This window comes from Neoarius graeffei, chromosome 2 (genome assembly GCF_027579695.1).
Source record: "Neoarius graeffei isolate fNeoGra1 chromosome 2, fNeoGra1.pri, whole genome shotgun sequence".
NCBI lineage: Eukaryota > Metazoa > Chordata > Actinopteri > Siluriformes > Ariidae > Neoarius > Neoarius graeffei.
Window position 1 is genome coordinate 100,595,250 of NC_083570.1, and position 22,093 is coordinate 100,617,342.

Genomic DNA, 22,093 nt, shown 5'->3' on the forward strand with positions numbered 1-22,093 from the left:
GCTGCAATACAGATGCAAGTAGGGAATCAAACTCTCGCAGATACCAGAGGATCAGTCCCCTACTTTAACATTAGCTATGCAATAGGCAAAAGGTCGAGGGCTATAGAAATGGAGATTGGCACCGCCCATGTGCCTCAAAAGACTGGTTAGTACTGGAATGGGAGACTGCCTGGGAAGACCAGGTCTTGATGCAGGAAGGACTTTGACTTGACACCAAATTTCATCAAAATCTGTTCACTACTTTTTGAGTTATGTTGGGAACAGACAAACAAACAAACAAGCCAACAAACGGAGGCAAAAACATAACCTCTTCCAACAAAATTGGCAGAGGTAATAAAAGGTTTTGATTGATTAATGCCAACTAGATTACACAATTTGGTATAAGTATCAGCAAATACCAAAACGATACTTGTTCTCACTGAAAAAAAAGGTGTCGATGCATGAATACAGCGAATAGATTTCTTTCTAAATGTAGTAAGTAAAAGTCAAAACCAAGCTTAAGTACAGTAACTATGTAATTGTATTGTACTTTGTTACATTCAACCTCTGTTGTGGTGAAAGTGTAAAGCATGTGTACGCACAATTAACTCGTTGAAGCACACATGCAATTATGGAATAAACCTTACACACACTTTTAGAGAAAGTTAGACCAAGAATGGAAGACGATGCAAAAGAGGAAAAAGGGCACCGACTGAGTGAAACAGCAATTCTTTATTTGCAATCACGTGACTTTTTGCCTCCTGGTTCACTTCCGGTTTTCAAGTGACGGGCAACAATCAAATTCTAAGCCAAGTATGCATCCGTCGTCATCTTATGGAAAACATTTGGCATCTGACTATGTTAACGGACTAGAATCAAAAGCAAAATCGAGATATCTCATCTCATCTCATTATCTCTAGCTGCTTTATCCTGTTCTACAGGGTCGCAGGCAAGCTGGAGCCTATCCCAGCTGACTACGGGCGAAAGGCGGGGTACACCCTGGACAAGTCGCCAGGTCATCACAGGGCTAATCGAGATATCAAGAAAAAATATACTTATGCGATGGATTGGACCCCTACAGCTTAAAAAAGATGGACTTTTCAAGCGATTTCAACAACTTTCCAAATATACAGTTTCCGGACATTTCCAATGATCTGGTCGTCCAAACATTGTTTTACACGAAGAATCAAATGAAAGCTTTGAAAAGTCTTGAAGCCTTTAACTTTTTTGTTTGTGGCTGGGTTCATGACATTGGAGTAAAACTTCTAAAGGACAATAATCGCCTTATTTTTGCGAGGGTAAGTAATGTAAGCCAAAGTGTAGCACAACATCCAAAACGTAAGAAAATTCATTTAACATTAGAAGTTTTGATTTTAGATACATAAATATATTGATGTACGTACCTTTAACAAAATGACTGCTGTGAACACGAGCATGTGGACTCTCGATTCCTTTCGAATACAGTGAAAGGCTTGCGAGCCATTTTTCACTATGTCTTTTTGAGATATTTTTCATTGTTTCACCCTTGTGCACGACTTCTTTTGGTATCCTATAAGACCTTTTGTCTTTTTCTCAATTTGATCAGTTTGAAAATCCAAATACAGAGCAACAGTCTGGCATATTTGGAGGCGAAACACAAGAAACTACTGCAAAGCGACTGTAAACAAATACGATGCCTGCCTGTCAGCTGGAAATCTGAATATATAATGAGGCGGATCACTACCAGAAGTGACGTCAACTGCAAACAAAGAATAGTTGAGGAAATAGAGAAAGAGGTACGATAGACTTCTAATACAGCTATTGGGTTTTACTATAAACAGTATAATAGAATAGAATAGAATGCCTTTATTGTCACTATACACATGTACAATGAGATTAAAGCATCTCCAATAACAGTGCAAACAGCGTGTAGAGAGAGAGAGGGAGAGAGAGGAAGGGGGGAGAAAAAAAGGGGGGTGTAAGGGGAGTAAGGTGCACAGTCTGAGGTGTATGTGTTTTACACATTATGGAGTGAGGTATTGCACATATAAAGTATTGCACAGAGACAGTCACATTATGAATTATTGCACGAGAGAGTCACATTATAAGATAAAATATTACACATTATGAAGTATTGCAAGGTACTGTAAGGTAAGGTGCACAGACTTGAGGTGTATGTGTTGTGTATAAGGTGCACAGTCCTGAGGTGTATGTGCTGTGTGTAAGGTGCACAGTCCTGAGGTGTATGTGTTGTGTGTAAGGTGCACAGTCCTGAGGTGTATGTGTTGTGTGTAAGGTGCACAGTCCTGAGGTGAATGTGTTGTGTTTCATATTATGGAGTGAGGTATTGCACATTATAAAAGTATTGCATAGAGAGTCACCTTATAAAGTACTGCACATTATAAATTAGTAAAATAGTAAAATAAATAGACTTTAAGTCAGAGCATATCCGAGTTCAGGGCGGTTATGGCTTTTGGAAAGAAGCTGTTTTTTAATCGAGTTGTCTTTGTCCTGATGCACCTGTAGCGCCTCCCTGAGGGCAACAGGTCGAACAGATCAAAGCCAGGGTGGGAGCTGTCCTTGATAATATTCTTAGCTCTGCTAAGGCAGCGGGAGGTGTAAATGTCCATCAGGGAGGGGAGAGGGCAGCCAATGATCTTCTGTGCCTTAACTACCCTCTGGAGCCTCTCCCTGTCTACAGCAGTGCAGCTGCCGTACCATACAGTAAAACACGGAGGTTGAACACATCTGTCACATGTGCAGGCTCTGTGCATTCTGGAGAAATGGTAAATCACTTCTTATCTCCAGAACGACCATTCAGTAATAATTTTGTCAGCATAATCAAAGGCAGAAGATCAGATCAGCGATGGATGTGCTCGAGTTGGAAAGCTCCTTTATTGAAGTCAGGTAATTTTTACACCCACACAAACCCAGGCGTCGTCTAATTTAGTTTGGGAAAGCTCAAGGCCAGAAGGCTTGATCACAAAGCATCTAGGGTTTCTACTGGAGGTTACTTCGTGCATCCAGTGCACATTAGACATATTGTACTGGACTTTTGGAGGTCTACTGGAATCCCTCAGGCCTTATGATTAGAAAGCTTTTCTCTTGCTTGGGGCAGATGATATCATATAATTGATCCACAAGCCCGCAAGCATGCTGTACACATCAGGAAATGTGCAATGGAACCATCAATAAAGTCAAAATATCCCAGTCAGAAATAGCAATGTGGAACGTAGTCATTCTCCAGATGCATTTCAGCTTAAAAGATTCTGTACAGATGCACAAGACGGTGTAGACAGATGACGTAAAACAACCAGCACAGGAGAATGACACCTAACTTGGTGTTTTACATGATGGATGAAAATGATTGTTTGTTTTTTTAAAAAAGCACGTAAAAAATAAAGCAAGAGAAATCAAAAATCAACATCCATTAGGATGCATTAAGGATTGCTTTATAATCACATCTGAGTTGAAATCAAATTGCATCATATCCCTGTAGACAGCGGCTTAGTCCAGGTCCACTTTGCCCGAGTTAGCCATCAAGGACAAACCTGACTTCACAGAGAAAATGGTGGCATGCACAATGAACCGTAAGCCATCACATTTCACTTTAGAAAATGTTTCGTGTTATAAGGAATTACCAACATTGCATTACATTAATGGCATTTAGCGGACACTTTTTTTCCAGAGCAACATTCAACACACCTAGAGCCACCTGGGAAGCAGTTAGGGGTTCGGAACCTTGCTCAAGGGCACTAAGCCATTCCTGCTGGGCCAGGGAATCAAGCCAGCGACCTTTTGGTCCCAAAGCTGCTTCTCTAACCATTAGGCCATGGCTTTCCCCAACATGATTTTCATTTGTAATTTAATCTGTCAGGTTTAAGTTTATCAATAAAAGACAGATTTCTCTCTCTCTCTCTCCCCCCTCCCACTTGTTAATGACAAAAGCGTTAGTAATTCTCTGTATTTTGTCAGTGACTTGCTGTTTAATGTGGACTGTTTTATTTGAACAAGGGCAGAACATTTCCTGCAATGCATGCATGTTTTCCCAAGGTGAAGTGCTGCGACACAGCATTAGCTAACGCCCCAATCAATTCAGTCAATCAATCAGAAAACTGCAGCAAATTATACCAGCTGAATGCAAGTTTGACCGAATGTCAGAGGTAAAGTCGGTGCTAGACCATAAGTTAGTATTAGAGTAGCTCGTTTTAAATAAAAACATATAAATGTACTTTTCTACTCTAACACTGTCCATTTTGAACATAATCACCATACAATTTTTATAGCCGACAAGGCACGGAGCACCGAGTCGGCTATAAACCATGTACGACATGATTGAGTGGAATAACTGTTTTATTCTATCCACATTCACTGGATTTTGAGAAACAGAGCATTTTTATTTTTTGCAAATTCGATAAATAAAAACTTAATACAAAGCGTTCGATAAAATAATTTCCGCTTAGAATGTAAATAAACCGACGAAATGACAGGAGCAATTTGTGAAAAATGCAATGATAATAATAATAATTCTTGAAAAATAAAAAAAGATACACTCTTCTGATCAAATACTTTTATTCCATATTTTGTTGCCTTTTTTGTATTTTGGGGGGTTTTGTTTTCGAGTAGAGTTTTTTATTTCATCCTTGGTTGGTTCAACAACATGCTCTGCCATTTTTTTTTCTCTACTCACGGTATATGAGCTGATACCCTAGTAGCAGAGTAGCCAATCAGAGCACGCGATTGCTCATATCCAGTGAATGTGGATAGAATAATAAACATTGCTCGGGTGTAGGTATACGTTTAAGTTCTAGCTAAAAGGGGCCGGCTCACCCTTCCCAGAATGCAGTTCATTGTTTTTGTTTTGAAAGCAAATGATGGCTACTTTCGAGTTCTCTGTGCAGCAAAACCTCCACAAAATCACTGTTAGGAATCCCTTTGAAACCTGTCTCAAAAATTTTCTTCATATATGTGTCATACATGGAAACTTTGAAAAAAACATGCCTTATTTTTTCTTTTTCTTTCCTTCACGGCCATGCGCATGTTCGGATCCATTACAACGGAATAACGAAACAAAAACAGAATGGATCGGTCAAAAGAATTTAAAATACAGATACTTGGACAACTTCAATTTCACATTACAGTTCAGGATTTATGGCTTAGGATGTCACTGGATTGTTTTTGGAATATAGAAAATGGCAACTTGCGACTTAATGGAGAGGATTCTGAGAAGGGTGAGCCAGCCCCTTTAAGGCTAGGTTAAATCTATGCTACTTGGTGCAACAGATAATTTCTTAGTAGTCTGTAAACTTGAACATAGTACGCATTTACTTCTATAGTAGGCTACAGCATATGGTCTGTGTTCACCTGGTGAGGGTGCTGAGGGTTCAGACACATTGTGACTTTCTAAGTCAACTGAATAAGTGTGTAACATTCTTTCTGCTCTCAGACCAATTTTCTGCATTCAGACCAATTTTCAGAATAAAAATTTCTTAGACTAAAATTCACTCTGGTTGTCCTACCAATGATGCTATTGAAGTTTGTAGACGCTTTGTGATGGAGATGAAATAGGTGGCTACAAGTTTGTTCAGAATGCTTGGTCTTGCAAATTTTATTTAAAGGGGCCACAAAGCAAATATACATGCCAACTGGTATCTTTGTGCTGGTATCTTTTTCTTTTGGCTGCTTCCATTAGGGGTCGCCACAGTGGATCTGTTCCGCATATTTGATTTGGCATAGGTTTTACACTGGGTGCTCTTCCTGACGCAACCCTCCCCAATCTATCCAGGCTTGGGACCAGCACTAAGTATGCACTGGCTTGTGCAACCCCAGTGGCTGGGTATTTAATCTGAATGTCTTTAAACTGTGGGAGGAAACCAGAACACCCCGAGGAAACCCACACCTTCATTCAAAATTCTTGGTCTTGCAAATTTTTTTAAAGGGGTCACAAAGCAAACAGACATGTGAACCAGTATCTTTGTGCTAACTGATTAGTTTTAAAGTCCTTCCCATACCATAGCCTGGTCTTCCCAGGCAGTCTCCCATCCCAGTACTAACCAGGCCATTAAGGCGCACTGGGCAACACCGATCTCCGTTTCCACAGACCTCGGCTTCTCTAGGTTACAGTGGGGGGCTAGTCCTCTGGGAACCATGAGAGTTTGACTCCCCACTCACATCTGTATTGCAGCGTGCCTTGCCAGACGGCAGTAGGTACCATTTTTATGATGGTCTTTGGTATGACCCAACCGCGAGTAGAACTCACAAGCTCCTGATCAAGAGGCGGACATGCTAACCTCTAGGCCAGCTCACAGTTGCTGACTGATTAGTTAACCTCATGAAATCATTTAAATGTGAAAGTAAGAAATTGATCAGTGAAGGCAAATAATGAACGATCATGATTACATATTTGGTAAGAAACTAAATTAATGACACAAACTAATTAAAAACCATTTGTGTGGTGTGACTTTTGTGCTAATGCTAAGTTTTCTCATATGTCAGAGTTGACTGTTTACTGCAGATTTCTTAGCTAGCTCAGGAGAACTACCCAGGCTGGACGTCAAGAATGTAGAGCGGTTCCCACCCCAAACAAGCATTCACACCTATGGGCAATTTAGAGTAGCCAGTTAACCTAAATGCCAGTCTCTGAAACTGTGGGGGAAACCAGAGCACCCAGAGGAAACCTACCCAGACACCGGGAGAACATGCAAACTTCAAACAGAAAGGCCCCCCATCAGCCACTGGACCCAGAACCTTCTTGCTGCGAGGCAACAGCACTAACCACTGCAACACCTATGCTAAGTGCTAAGTCAAATTTCAACATGCAGTTTACAGAACAACACCAAAGATGCACTGCCAATGGTCATGCCGCTGCTCGCTACCAAAATACACTGGCTCACGTAGAAAATGAAAGAATTCCAGTCGCTTTGGCGCTCTCGCTGCTTTTGCTCCGAATGCACTATGACTCTTGAAATTTGCAGTAAAATTGGAGCCCCTCACATGTATCACACTGGATCATTTCATCATTCAATCAATCTGATAAACTCTGCACAAAGATATCACCTGGATTATCCTGATGCTGCTCCAGTTCTATGGAGTCAGAGGATACTGTGTAAAGTCCTGTACTATCTTCTATGTGTATCATCACTCTTTTACTAAAACAAACATTTGAAGAGTTTGGCTCCAAAATGCGATAAACACCAAATTTGAAAATTTTAACTCCCGCCACCAAACCATCAGCAATTACCATATATTACTTGTACCATATTCAGTTTTCTCCAAAACACGATATCTGCCATTGATTTACATACAGCATTACGGCCTTTCATTCCAAAACGCAACAAGCGCCATCACTGATTTTTCTCAAAACCAGACATATCCATTTGGCCAATCAGAGGCCGCCACTGGCGTGAATTCTTCTAAGATGGCTGCGCCCATGAAGTAGGAAATCGCTTCAGCACTTCTCGCATTTATTGGACAATTTCACGCTAAATTATGAATAATTCCGATAAAATAATCTAAAAAAAAAATCTATAAAATAAAATAATCTGTCATGAAAGAACACAGTGAAATGCACTTTAAATGGTTGTTGCTAAAACCCTTGAAATGGAACGGGACGTGACATATTAACTCTCGGGCAGTGACCTCCCCGCGATACAGGACGGGACGGGATGGGACAGACCCATGACATACGGGACGGGACATACGGGACGGGATGGAACCTTGAAATACGGGACGGTACAGGACACCTACCTTATTGTCCATGATGGGATATAATTTATTAATTAATAAATAATTTGTTGAAAAATTATTGCGTTGACTTGTCATTTCTTCTTCTCAAGTCATAAGAAATAAATATTAACACATACACACTAATTTGTTTGTTATTTCTTTCTTTTCTTTTGATTATCCTTGTCAGCCCTGTGCTGACCTGGCGACTTGTCCAGGGTGTACCCTGCCTTTCGCCCGTAGACAGCTGGGATAGGCTCCAGCTCGCCTGCGACCCTGTAGAACAGGATAAACTGGCTACAGATAATGAGATGAGATGAGATGATTATTCTTAACTAACTAGAGTATGTTATCCAAACTATATCATAACAATGAAAACTATAGTATGTTATCCAAACTATACCATGACACGTGACAGGACAGCTAAGGTAAGATCCCCCAGGACGGGACAGGACAGATACGGTAAGATCCCCAAGGACGGGACGTGACAAGAGTTCAATGTCCGTGAGCGATAATATGTCCCGTCCCATGTCACGGGTTTTAGTAATCGCCATTTTAAATAGAAAAGGATATGTAGCATTTTTGGGGAAAATGCCATGGCGTGGATATGTAACGACTTGACAAAAAAACAATTACTTGGTTCAGTTAAAAGCTGTTAATTAGTTCTGGATTTCATTTTTGAAGTTTATTATCATTAAGGAGTTAGTCAATATATTTTAAAACAGGATACAATGGTTTTCCTTTTATCACTTCCCGTAATCAGAAAAAGTGATTTTTCTCGAAACAATGGAATTGGATATATAGCGTTTTGGAACCAAGCTCTTCATTTCTTTCACGGCTCTTGTTGCACTGCGCACACTTTATGTTGTGTATATGCTGCAGCATGCACTTGAAGATACAATATTTTATCCCACTGTATATGCCCCATCAGCCAAAAGCACTGAAAACGGTTAATTAGAGCAGAAATCTCTCAGGGACATAATGATGAGCTCAGCAGCCAACAAAAACCAATACTCAGGAACAATGTGGCCTAAAAGTAAATTTACACAATGTTTGCCTTTTTCTCAAAAAGAATCTGTTAACCAAGATAGGTCTGGAGCTACAGGCTACCAGGTTAGCATTATTGTATTTTTGTGCTAACCATTCCCTGTAGCCCAGAGAATGAAGTCCTACCTAGGGCTACACGGGCGGCAGAGGCATCATAGTTGATCCAGAAGGAGACCCAAGACAGAATGGTGATCAGGATGGATGGCATGTAGGTCTGCAGGATGAAGTAGCCAATGTTCCTCTTCAGCTTGAAGCTCAGCGATAGACGTGGGTACGCACCTAGTCAAGAGCAGCCGAGAGAAAGAGATTTCAAGTTCCAAATATGGGAAGCAAGATACAGTTAATGGCCTTTCAATGAACCATTATTCTGAAGACATTATTAAATAAGCTGCAGCCAAACATACAGGACATTTTTTAGAAATGTTCAACTGTCATTTGAATTCATTACCTTACCATGTAATAACAATTTTGAATCTTGTTCTTGATTGTCAGGTCAGTTATCACTCACAAGTCACACTTATTTACTCATCAGTCACCCACACGAGGGCTGGGGAAAACACGTACCTGTGGAAAACACTACGTTCTTCGAGATGAGCTTGTAGTCCACGATGGAGAACTGGGGCAGCTCAATGCGCTCCACTCCAGACACAGCTCCATCTCCTCCTCTCCAGTAAAACTCAATATCATCTGTGGTGTATCCATCTGCATGGGCAGAATGAGAGATATGTCAATCAGAAAATCAAGTTAGAGTCAATCAAGATGACTGGAATGCTGGGTGTAATGTTACACCACCCATCTGAGAAGCTTCATTGTGTACTTTTGGCACAGCTAATGAGGATTTATAGGAAATAAAAAACCCACAAAATGGTCTGGGATGTGGGTTGAGATGCTTTTGACTTTAGGTATTTTTACACCCCTACTCCTGCTGGCCTAGTGGTTTGCGTGTCCACCTCTTGATTGGGAGACTGCAAGTTCTACTCGCGGTCAGGTCATACCAAAGACCATCATAAAAATGGTACCTACTGCTGTCTGGCAAGGCACACTGCAATACAGATGCGAGTGGGGAGTCAAACTATCGTGGTTACCAGAGGACTAGCCCCCCTCTGTAATCCTAGCTGTATAGGTGAGGGCTATGGAGATTGGTGTCGCCTTAACAGCCTGGTTATACTGGGATGGGAGACTGCCTGGGAAGACCATGGCATGGGAAGGACTTTAGAATCCTACTGTAGTCTTTGTTTTCTGATACGCATACAGTACCTTGCATAAGTACTGACCCTCTTTTAACCTTTCTACATTTTGTAGTGTTACAACCTGTAACTGAAATGGACCTAACTGTGATTATATGTCATGAATCTATTCAAACTCACCCATAATATAAAGTGGGACCAACACGGTTTAGAAAATTATTATTTTATAATAAAATTATGAAGCACGGTCGTGGTAGCATCACGTGGAGAGTTAACTTTGGCTGGTGGTAGCATCATGCTGAGAGTTAACTTTGCTTCTCTGACTAATCCACTCCTTACTTACTTCTTACTCAGTCAGTGTCTTTTAGTGGACGGCCTCCTCTCGGCAGTCTAGTGAGTCTCACTTGTGCCATATTCTTTCCATTTTCTAATAATGGATTTAATAGCCTTCCACAAAATATTCAAAGCTTTGGATTTTTTAATAACCAAAGCCTGCCTGATACTTTTTCAGAGCTGTATCTTTCCTATACTTTTTGATAGCTTTTTTTGTCTTCATTATGCTTTTTTTTAGTTATGTCCTTTAATCCTTGACTTGCAAGTGATGACAAAGCAAAATAGAAACCCGGATGTCAGCCATGTTGGTGGAGATACAAATGCGGGATCAAGCAACATTTTATACAAAACAGTCACGCGTGCACGACTCTCTTTGTTTTTCCACTGCTTTAAGTGTTCTTTTAGCTATGCCATATCTTTGTGCTGTATATGGTTGTGGTCACAACAGTACTCGTGACCGTGGCACATTCCGAATTTTTAGAATTCCGTGATTCAGAAAGAGGGCGAGGAAACTCTGAGGCTTAGTACGGAGAGGAGACGAGCACGGCTGAACAACATCAGCAGGGCTGATCTAACAGAGACTAAAACCAAAACAGCTCATGTTTGCAGTAATCATTTTATCTCAGGTGAGATTCAAAAGCTTTCTCGATAATCTCATGGAAGAATTTTATTTCGTGCTGCTAGAATTTTGCTATAAAATGAGCGTTCTCTTCTCGTGGTTCACTCGGTTGCTGTTATAATTTTAACACGTGTATTACCATTTCGCTCCTAAGAGAGACAGCAAAATTATATGATAGAAATAATCCAGACTGGGCACCCACTCAGAAAATCGGCTATGTTTCGTCCAAGGTCAGACTTGATTCTTCGGCAGCCAAACCAGATACCGTAGAACACGATATCTGGGTACTCGATGGTTGGTAGAAGCGTCTTGTCTTCAAAAAAGTCTGACTTTTTTAAATAATATGGGTCAAAACCACACATATCTATTGTCTCTTTGTATAGAATCTTTGCTCGACTGTTGGAATACTGAGAAAATTCAGCGTTGTTTACAGACACACTTTCAGCGGCTGCCATCCTAGTTGCTTTGTATATCCACCATCATGGCGGACACTCATGACGTAGAACATTTTGATCACGTGGTTGCAAGTCATCTACACAGTGTTTCTCAACCACTGGGCCATGGCCCGTTAGTGGGTTGTGAAGCACCATCTAATGGGTCGCAATTTTTTTTCCCGAAGTCGAAGCTAATTTTTACTGGTAGTAGGGTACAATTGCTGGGCTGTATCTGACATCACATCCGCCTCATTAAGTTACAGTCACACTCCAAATCACAATGCTTTGCGATGGGTTATCGATGAAAATGAGGCATTTTGGTGGCGATGTATGGTGATATACATGTGAGCTAAAAGTTGTGGTCACACAGCAGGTGAACACTTGACTATCACGCCTTCGCGCACTTGAGTCTGGCACAGTTCGAGCGGCTGTGCTCGCTCACAGAGCACATTATGCGTGCGCTTGGGACCCAGTTATTATGGGAAACACTTGATACTGATTTGCGCACAATCAGCACGCACAGATACAGACACTGTTTTCACAGAGGCTTTGCGAAGTATTATCATTATCACTGTCATGTTTATAACTCTGTTTAAAGACTCTGCTTTATGATTCTGCTTTGCTTCATTTGTGTTTTGTTTTTATAAATATCACGCCTGCTAATAAACACTCTTCCTGCACTTAGAGTCATCTACCACCGTCTATCTTGGAGTGTCCTGATCCCCAGATCACACCCAGCCACATATAAAAAGTTGTATGCATCCATGACCTTCCAGGTTTTCATCCGTTTGTCTGTGTAGAATGATGTCTGCAGCACTAGGTAGTTTGAGATGTCGGGAACTCAACGGATGGATAATTTTCCAACTAGTAGGAAAAATCCTTCTTTGTTAGCATGTCAGGATCTAATCCCATTGAGTGGTTTCTATATCCACTTCTTGGTTTTAATAACTTGCTTGTTTGCTGAACACAAATATGGCGATAAGTTCTTGTGTTAATGGACCAGACTCCACTTTTGGATCATTAATCCCTTTTGACTGAGAATGCCCTGCATGCATGGTTTGATGTCGGCTTCTGGGACATCCATACAGTTTTAAATGCAATACCTACAATTAAAAACAGTTTGTTTTTATTGCATTTATTTAATTCCTGGGCTCCCATCTGGAACAGGGAGTGATGTTGCATCCCATTAATACACTTTACAATACTGCAGATTATTAGATTCTAATAGAATAGATGAGCTAAAATAATTGGGGATCTTTTTTAATGGGCCCCGACTTGTTACAAGTATGAATAGGTGGACCTCGACGCAGAAAAGGTTGAGAACCCCTGCACTAATAAATTCTGAGGCCTTCCAGGAACAGATGTATTTATATTGTGCTCATGTGACTTTAATTGCACACATGTTGACCCAATTCAACTAATTACCTTTGCAAATTGCACCAGAACTAATTTAGGGGTGAATACTTATGCAATCACTGTTTTTATTTTCAGTTTTTATTTGTAAATAAGGGGCGGCACGGTGGTGTAGTGGTTAGCGCTGTCGCCTCACAGCAAGAAGGTCCGGGTTCGATCCCCGTGGCCGGCGAGGGCCTTTCTGTGTGGAGTTTGCATGTTCTCCCCGTGTCCGTGTGGGTTTCCTCCGGGTGCTCCGGTTTCCCCCACAGTCCAAAGACATGCAGGTTAGGTTAACTGGTGACTCTAAATTGACCGTAGGTGTGAATGTGAGTGTGAATGGTTGTCTGTGTCTATGTGTCAGCCCTGTGATGACCTGGCGACTTGTCCAGGGTGTACCCCGCCTTTCGCCCGTAGTCAGCTGGGATAGGCTCCAGCTTGCCTGCGACCCTGTAGAACAGGATAAAGCGGCTAGAGATAATGAGATGAGATGAGATTTGTAAATAATTTTGCAGAATAGTGCAGATTTTCCCCCACTTTGATATTATTTTCTTTCCATTTTCTAATAATGGATTTAATGGCGCTCCACAAGATATTCAAACTTTGGCTATTATTTTAATAACCAAAGCTTGACTGGTGCTTTTTTCAGAGCTGGATGTTTTTTCTTTCTTTTTTTTTCAGCACTATACTGTATCTTTGAACTAATTTAGGGGTGAATACTTATGCAATCACAGTTTTTTTTTCTTCAGTTTTTATTTGTAAGTATCCATCCATTACCGCTTATCCTGTTCTACAGGGTCGCAAGCAAGCTGGAGCCTATCCCAGCTGACTACGGGCGAAAGGCGGGGTACACCCTGGACAAGTCGCCAGGTCATCACAGGGCTGACACATAGACACAGACAACCATTCACACTCACATTCACACCTACGGTCAATTTAGAGCCACCAATTAGTTTAACCTGCATGCCTTTGGACTGTGGGGGAAACCGGAGGAAACCCACGCAGACACGGGGAGAACATGCAAACTCCACACAGAAAGGTCATCGTCGTCCGCTAGGCTTGAACCCAGGACCTTCTTGCTGTGAGGCGACAGCGCTAACCACTACACCATCGTGCCCATATTATTTGTACGTAATTTTGCAAAAATAGTTCAGATTTACCCCTACTTCAATATTATGGGATATTTTGTAAAGTTATGACATCCAATCCCAATTAAGTCCATTTCAGTTCCAGGTTATAGAAGTACAAAATGTGGAAAATGTCAAGGGTGTGAATACTGTAATTACACAAGGCTGCTTTGTGATCACACACTATGCTAAATTAAAGTAGTTAGAATAAAGTCTAACACTGGCTATACAACACATAAATAACGAGAGAAGCAACGTGAATAGCTGTTGTGTAAACTCCAGCAGTTCCGTCCTACATGACAATGTGAGTGTCCCAATGTGATAAATATTAATAATAACACCAACATTTCAAGACAGGCTGTAATTAAATAGTGCGGGGACAGATTTTGTTTACAAAACCACGCACGCACAGGGTAGAGGGAGCGTTCTTGCGGAGTGTTTCTCTCGCAGCTATGCAGAGGATCCAGCTTCATCTGCGCCAGTGTGTAGCTGCTGCGACTCATAATGAGAACCGCTGCCCTATTTAGCATTATAAATAATTAAAGCTGTGCTTCTGAGCCTTCGTATTTAAGGGCATCATGTGGGTCGCACTTAGCAGGCAGGTACTGGCTTTCCAAAACTTTACAAAGATGAGCTTTTCTTAAGGCTATGAAGGGTTTATTCATACTGCTTAATGGAGATAGGGCTGTAAAAATGATAAGCGCAAAAGCACTTTGGCTGCATGACAATTTGCAGAGTGTACACATTGTGTACTCATATCATCGTCCTGTCTATGAAGGAAAGAGAGACAGACTAGAGGAAAGCTCAAGGCTGGTCATTCAGATCCTATTAAATCCATTATCTCCGTGCCAGCAAGTCTGGCTCTGTCAATCGACTGACTGATTTCTGTCAACAGACCATGTCAGTCCTCTCTCTCCTCCTGAGTGAGGAGCAAGCCTGAATAAGAGATGAAGAGAAGTGATCCATCACTTCAGTGGACTCTGAATCGTTCCAATTAAAAATGTATCAAGCGTCAAGTTTATCCAGGAAAATATCCAGGCACAGACTCATGCCTCATTTGGCTGCATGTGATAGAGTTACACAATGCAGCTCGGGCTCGGGATGGTACAGTCCAGCGTTGTGCATACAGACAGGCCACAAATGAGCACGGAAAGCAAAAAACATTTTTTAAAAAGATTGGTTTTGCTATACAGCATATAAATGTGTGAGAGAATTGGAGAGAAAGTGCTGAAGGAGGTTTCTTAGAGATAGTAATGAGGAGGCTAGGGAAAGAGAAAACAAACAGCAACAGCAGAGTAGAAGATAGAGAGAGAGAGAGAGAGAGAGAGAGAGTTTGGAGTGGACTGAGAAAATATGATAGCCTTGAACTTCAAGTTGTGAAAAAAAAACATGCTGAAGATTTTTGACTTACGTAATATCTCATTACATGTCATTATTTAAATTCAATATCTTCCACTAAGACCTTGATGGATTTTCCATCAAGTCTTAGGAGAACCTGAACCTTAAATACCTGACCGTTTGTAAATGACCTCCAAATCATTAGAAGTACCGACATGTCAGCTGAAATCCACTAAAGCAACATCTACTTCCTATTTGGAAAACAGCATCCAGAAGAAGAATTCTAAGCTAATATTCAATAAATTAGTCTGACGAGTTGATTGTAAGGTATTAAATGTTAAGCTGCAATAATGGGATATTAAGTCAAATAACAAGTTAATTAAGAAAATTTTATTATGAATATGTTTCTGTTGCTAACAAATAATGAGGCATTAGCTGTGTTTCCATTGAACTGCTTAATGCACAATTTGAAGCAGCAAGTTAAACAAGAGTGCTCTGAGAGCACAATATCCACCACTGGCACCTAGGCCATAACTCTGGTAAAATGCGACTGAATTGAATGAAATCGGAATATGCGTATTACAGACATATAACAAAGAATCCTGTCAAGTTTTGTGAAATTCCTCCAAAAATTGTGATAGGAGTTGATTTCAGAAGGTGAGTACCCTTTCCTGGGACGGACAGACATCGCTACAACATAATCCCCCTTTGGGCCTTTCGGCCAGCGGGGGATAAAAATAGCCTCAAGGAGGGTGTAACTCATACAGGACAAGATGCTCATAAAATCATAAATATGAAAGGTGGCGCCACCATCTTGACAACTTTAATGCACACCCCACTGGAGAACATTGTATGTGAGTTTGATCGAAATCCAATCAATCCTGTAGGAGGAGTAGCGATTTTTTAAAATTGTGGACAGATAACGGACGGACGACAGATGACGCGTGATCACATAGGCTTATCCGGTCTGGCCTGCGGCCGGATGAGCTAAAAACGAGTAATGGAAACATGAATTTCAGAAAACACTCAAATATCACAAAAAAAAAAATGTTTCTACACTCATGTGAGGTGGATTTTCAAATAATTCAATAAAGCAATCCATCCATCCATCATCTGTAGCCACTTATCCTGTGCAGGGTCGCGGGCAAGCTGGAGCCTATCCCAGCTGACTATGAGCGAGAGGCGGGGTACACCCTGAACAAGTTGCCAGATCATCACAGGGCTGACGCATAGAGACAAACAACCATTCACACCTACAGTCAATTTAAAGCTACCAATTAACCTAATCTACATGTCTTTGGACTGTGGGGGAAACCACAGCACCCAGAGGAAACCCACGCAGACGCACAGGGAGAACATACAAACTCCACACAGAAAGGCCCCCGTCAGCCACTGGGCTTGAACCCAGAACCTTCTTGCTGTGAAGCAACAGCGCTAATCACAACACCACCATGCCGCCCCTAGTTACTAACAGTGTTGTAGTCGGGTTACTAAACCTCGAGTCCAAATCTTGTCTCGAGTCCACAGTGTTCAAGTCCAAGTCATTAAAGAAAAGTTCTAGTCGAGTCCACTATTGATCCGAGTTGAGTCCGAGAACAAGACTCCAATCGCACCATTTGACGGTGGCTGTTGCTGACTTTATGTGAACCCGTCTCTGCTACTGTGTTGGACTAACGTTACTGCTCGACTGCCCCATTTTAGTTAATAGGCTCCAGATAAAAAGCTTGTTCATCGCTCAGCAAGCCCCACCCACTATCAACAGGGCAAATAACACGAGAGAGGGTTAACACTAGCTAGTTCATCGCTCAGCAAGCCCCGCTATCAACAGAGCAATGAACACAGCATGTCACTTCCTTCTCTGGGTGGAGTCTTGCCAAATGACGATTGAAGTTCGAGGTTGTTCCCGTCGTCTCCTTGAAAGTTCTTCTACATATGGAACACATCGCAGTGCATTTTTTCCCACTGCATGAGAAGAAAAATTAATGTAGATATAAATATCTTATGGCAAATTATTATGGCATGTTAAAAAAAATCCAAAATAAAGTTTCTTCAAGGGGTCTTTAATTGTTCATTTATTAATTAAGGGTCCTCCATTCCCAAAAAAACATTTCTATTTGGAAGCCTTCCTGATAGGAAAACACTTTGCTGTAGGGTTCTACACATGACGTTAAGAGTTGTCCAAAGGGAACAGAGTGTAGTGTCTCTGCTACTGTTCTATATTGTTATCTGATCTGAGCTTGGTTTTCTATTATATTTTAATTTATTCGGTTTAATATTTTAGGAATAAAGCAGTTTGGGGGTGTGCTGTTACAAGAAAATAATCAACAACAAGACGTTATGACGACGATATTACCGCCTCACCATTTTGTACCACAGCGATTTGTTATCACCAGCAGTTATTTTGTTTGTTAAAGAATGACACGTTTTACTTTTTTTATCCATTTACAGTTACTTTTAAGATTGTGAAATGTCTGCAAAACAAGAGAGTTCCTGCTATCACTCTGATTATAGCAGCTATAAACAGTCATTCCATGGGCAGCGTCCTTTTCCTTCATCTTTATTGAAGTTTATAAGATAAAAAACATACAGCTTGTCATGTGACAGAGAAAGTGCAAAGTTTTCCATCCTGTATTGAAAAAAGCTCCATTTTAAAGAAAAGAAAAATCCCACCCCCTCCATTCAGCACTCTCTCTAAAGCCACTCCTCCAAAAGGGGGGGGGGCATCTTTGTCACATCAACTCCCTCATGTTTCATTCATATGTAAGGAAATGTCTAACATTAACACCTACAGTTAATTTAAAGCCACCAATTAACCTAATCTATATGTCTTTGGACTGTGGGGGAAACTAGGGCTACATCCACACGACAACGGCAACGAGATGTTATTTAAAAATATATCGCGTCCAAATGGGCAACAATCAGTAAAATATCAGGTCCATATGGCAACGCAACGCTTGCTGAAAACGATGCAATACACATGCCACACCTCTAGGGGCGCTGTAAGACGGTCCCTTCGGAGACACCAGAACAATAGAAGAAGTAAGGATGCATATTAGCCACAAAGTCAGGAAAATCTGTTTGTAAAATTACATTATAATGACCAAATACAATGAAAAGTATTTTTCCAGTCTTACCTGTGAAAGGTAATCCCATGTGATCTCGTTTGGATGGCAAACCTGTTGGTACAGTTAAACGCAGCTAATCTTTTTATTCTCCGCTTTGACCTATCCAATATGGCGGCGAGGATGACCTATGATTCTACGCGGAAGGCGGCGTCTTTAATGGTCCGGAATAAATTGAATGCTAATTAAATAATGATTAATTTGCTCCTCTACGCCCTTTTTGAGGAATGTATTGTAGGACTTAAACCCACATCTGAAGAGGTGAGATCGCTCTTTTTTTCTCTATTTTTGCTGGCGGGATTGACTCTCTCTCTCTCTCTCACTTTGCACCATTACACAATAAATATTCACAGTGAAAATATTTTGTAAGTGCGTTTCATGAACCAAGTTATAGGATTTGTTGACAACTCGCATCGCAATGAGAAGCTCATTGGCACTACTGGTGTTAAGAATCAGACCATTTCATAAATGAATATTTTGCTGTAGAGCTGCAGTGTTTGTACAATTGCATGTTTTTGCTTCACTATTACTGTCACTATTCTGCTTCTTGCATTACTACTGTGAACTAACACTGAACATAATAATAATAATAATAATAATAATAATAATAATATCTAAGCTCGTGTTTCACTCTCACTAGTGCTCTGTAAGGCTTTTTCCTGGTGATATTCGTTACACTTCTACCCGGCGTGAAGCACTCACAGTCATGTGGTTGTGACGTCATCGTAAACAAATCCGTTTTACTCATCCAGACGACTTCACAACGGCAACGTTGCCAGATCTTTCCACTCTGGAACCCGTTCTCAAAAAGATTGCGTTTTGGGCACCCAAAACGCCGGTGCCGTGTGGACGCCAGGCCTAAACGATAAGCAATTGTATCGGAGTCACCTGAATCCGTTGCCGTGTGGACAGGGCCTAGAGCACCCAGAGGAAACCCACACAGACGCACAGGGAGAACATAAAGAAAGGCCCCCGTTGGCCACTGGGCCAGAACCCAGGACCTTCTTGCTGTGAGGTGACAGTGCTAACCACTACACCACCATGCCATCCTTCAAGGAACCAATATTTTGCAAAATTGAAATGGAAACATTTTTTTTGCACTTGAGTCACATGCATGACATGAAGAACAAATGGAAATGCTACCTTTCTGATAAAAGAACGCTCTATAAGAACTATCAGGAGAGGGGGAAACCCAGCTTTAATCACATAACATCCCTTCATGGAAACACAGACAATTCGTAATTGTGTTTTGTCGAAATTTTTAAAATACTGCTTCTCCATTAGGGGTCGCCACTGCGGATCTTTGCTGCGCATTTGATTTGGCATCGGTTTTACACCGGATGTCCTTCCTGATGCAAACCTCCCCAGTCTATTCAGGCTTGGGACCAGCACTAAGTATGCACTGGCTTGTACAACCCCAGTGGCTGGGTATTTTACCTAACCTGCATGTCTTTGGACTGTGGGGGAAAACGGAGTACCCAGAGAAAACCCACTGAGACACGGGGAGAACATGCAAACTCCACAGAGAAAGACCTCCGTCGGCTGTGAGGTTTGAACCCAGAACCTTCTTGCTGTGAAGCAACAGTGCTAACCACTGCACCATCATGGCACCCCCTTTAAAAATATTGTTTCTTTTGAGCAAAAAATTGTAATGGAACCCCGGCAATTAAGTTAAGATAAACTTTTTTTTTAACTGAAAGAGAACAATATGAGAGAATGGGGGAAGCCATGGCCTAGAGGATAGAGAAGTAGCTTTGGGGGGAAAAAAAAGGTCACTGGTTCAATTCGCTGGATCAGCAGGAATGGATGAAGTGCCCCTGAGCAAGGCACTTAACCCCTAATTGCTCCCTGGATGGGGTATGTCTGCTAAATGTCTGTAATGAAATGATATCAGAATGTTAATTCCTCTCTTTGACGGCTTTATAAGAAAGTTAGTTAGGATTTAAGATTACTAAAATGACATCCATCCATTATCTATACTGCTTATCTGTCAGGGTCATGGGGGAAGCTGGAGCTGATCCCAGCGGACTTTGGGTGAGAGGCAGGGTTCACCCTGGGCAGGTCACCAATCTATCACAGGGCTACACAGAGACAAACAACCATTCACACATCTGAACTGTGTGAGGAAACTCACACAGGCACCAGGAGAACAAGGAAATTCCACACAGGAAGGCCCCAGTCAGCTATGAGATTCAAACCCAGATCCTATTTGGTGTGAGGTGACAGTGATTACCTCTGCACCACTGTATCATCCAGAAAAAGAACATTACTGTAACATTCTAAGACAGTGATATTAGTTTGCTTCAAATTTTTAAAAGGTTGTTTTCACAACATTCCCAGACAGACTGAAACTAACATGGAAACTTTGTGGAAGTGTGTAAATGGGAATGTGATTTCTTCAAGTAGGATGTCTTGAATCAAATTATTTTTATTGTTCCTGATTCAACATTGGGCAGCATGGTAGTGTTCCTGGGCTCGAGTCCAGCGGTCAACGAGGGCCTTTCTGTGCGGAGTTTGCATGTTCTCCCCGTGTCCGCGTGGGTTTCCTCCGGGTGCTCCGGTTTCCCCTACAGTCCAAAGACATGCAGGTTAGGTTAACTGGTGGCTCTAAATTGACCGTAGGTGTGAATGTGAGTGTGAATGGTTGTCTGTGTCTATGTGTCAGCCCTGTGATGACCTGACGACTTGTCCAGGTTGTACCCCGCCTTTCGCCCATAGTCAGCTGGGATAGGCTCCAGCTTGCCTGCGACCCTGTACAAGATAAGTGGCTACAGATAATGGATGGATGATTCAACATTCCTTCATATCATGGGCTCTCGATCATTTTACAGTCAGGGACCCTTTTAACTGAATGAATGAATGAATGAATGTTGTTGTTGTCGGCGGCTGTCCATTGCTAGTGATTATGACTGCTTCATTAGGATGCGCAGAAACATAGATGGCCACAAGACCTGTACAAGAGCGACAGAGTCGTCCGCAGCGGTGGCATGAATGGCCTGGTTCAGCTGTTAAGGAATGTCTGGTCTCGTGAGCCCTTGTATATTCCCTTTGACGCTTGTCTTCATTTGCAGACACCTGAGCTTTTAACTATGCTTCGCCATGTTACCCTATCTGAGGCATCCCTTTCCCATGTCTGATCGATAACTCCGGCATTCTTCATGTTCCTCTTCAAAATGTCTTTGTACCTCAATTTCTGTCCTCCTTGTCTCCTCTTTTCTCAGCTCAGGTCTCCGTAGAAAACGGCCTTGAGTAGTCGCGTGTCAGGGTCCAACCCATGGACCCTTTTAGTAGAGATTAATTTTACAAACTTGTTTTAAAAATTAAGTACATTATTGAAATGTGTACAATAATATTATTGTGTCTGTAATTTTGCCTGTAATTGTGTGTATAATGTTCCATGTAATTTGAAAATTACAGACACCTTGGTTATGAGCAATTCCAGCGTTATGGACGTGACACTTGAACTCAAAATGGCAACAAATGACCCAGTGCATGTTTTATTGTCTCCCAGTATTTAAACAGGTGTTGCATATTTTAAGGCTGTACCATACTGGAGAAGTGATAGAACAAGAACAATTCCCATAGTACATCTAGGGCATGCCAGAAAATGCCAATAAAAGATGCGTTATGGATGTGACAGAAAAAGTATCACTTTTCTTGGGTGACTGTACATTTTTATCAAACTCTGTGAAATTGTAAACCTAATGTCGAAATGGAGATATCCATTTGATAGAGGGGTCCAAGGTGAATATTAAAAAAATCTTTGTTTAAAATATTTTGTATTTCATGCAGAGTTTCGGAAGGAAAAGTCAGC

The 22,093-nt window shown here is 41.4% G+C and overlaps 1 protein-coding gene across 1 annotated transcript in view; it reads right to left on the reverse strand.

Moving 5' to 3' along the window:
* The window catches only part of gabrb2a (gamma-aminobutyric acid type A receptor subunit beta2a), a 165,120-nt gene that overhangs the window by 33,422 nt on the left and 109,605 nt on the right, over positions 1-22,093 (reverse strand). The window contains exons 6-7 of the mRNA XM_060915286.1: positions 9,292-9,429; positions 8,854-9,006 (exon numbers count right to left, since the gene is read on the reverse strand). Coding sequence (XP_060771269.1) covers positions 8,854-9,006; positions 9,292-9,429 — 291 coding nt within the window. The remainder of the gene's footprint in view (positions 1-8,853; positions 9,007-9,291; positions 9,430-22,093) is intronic.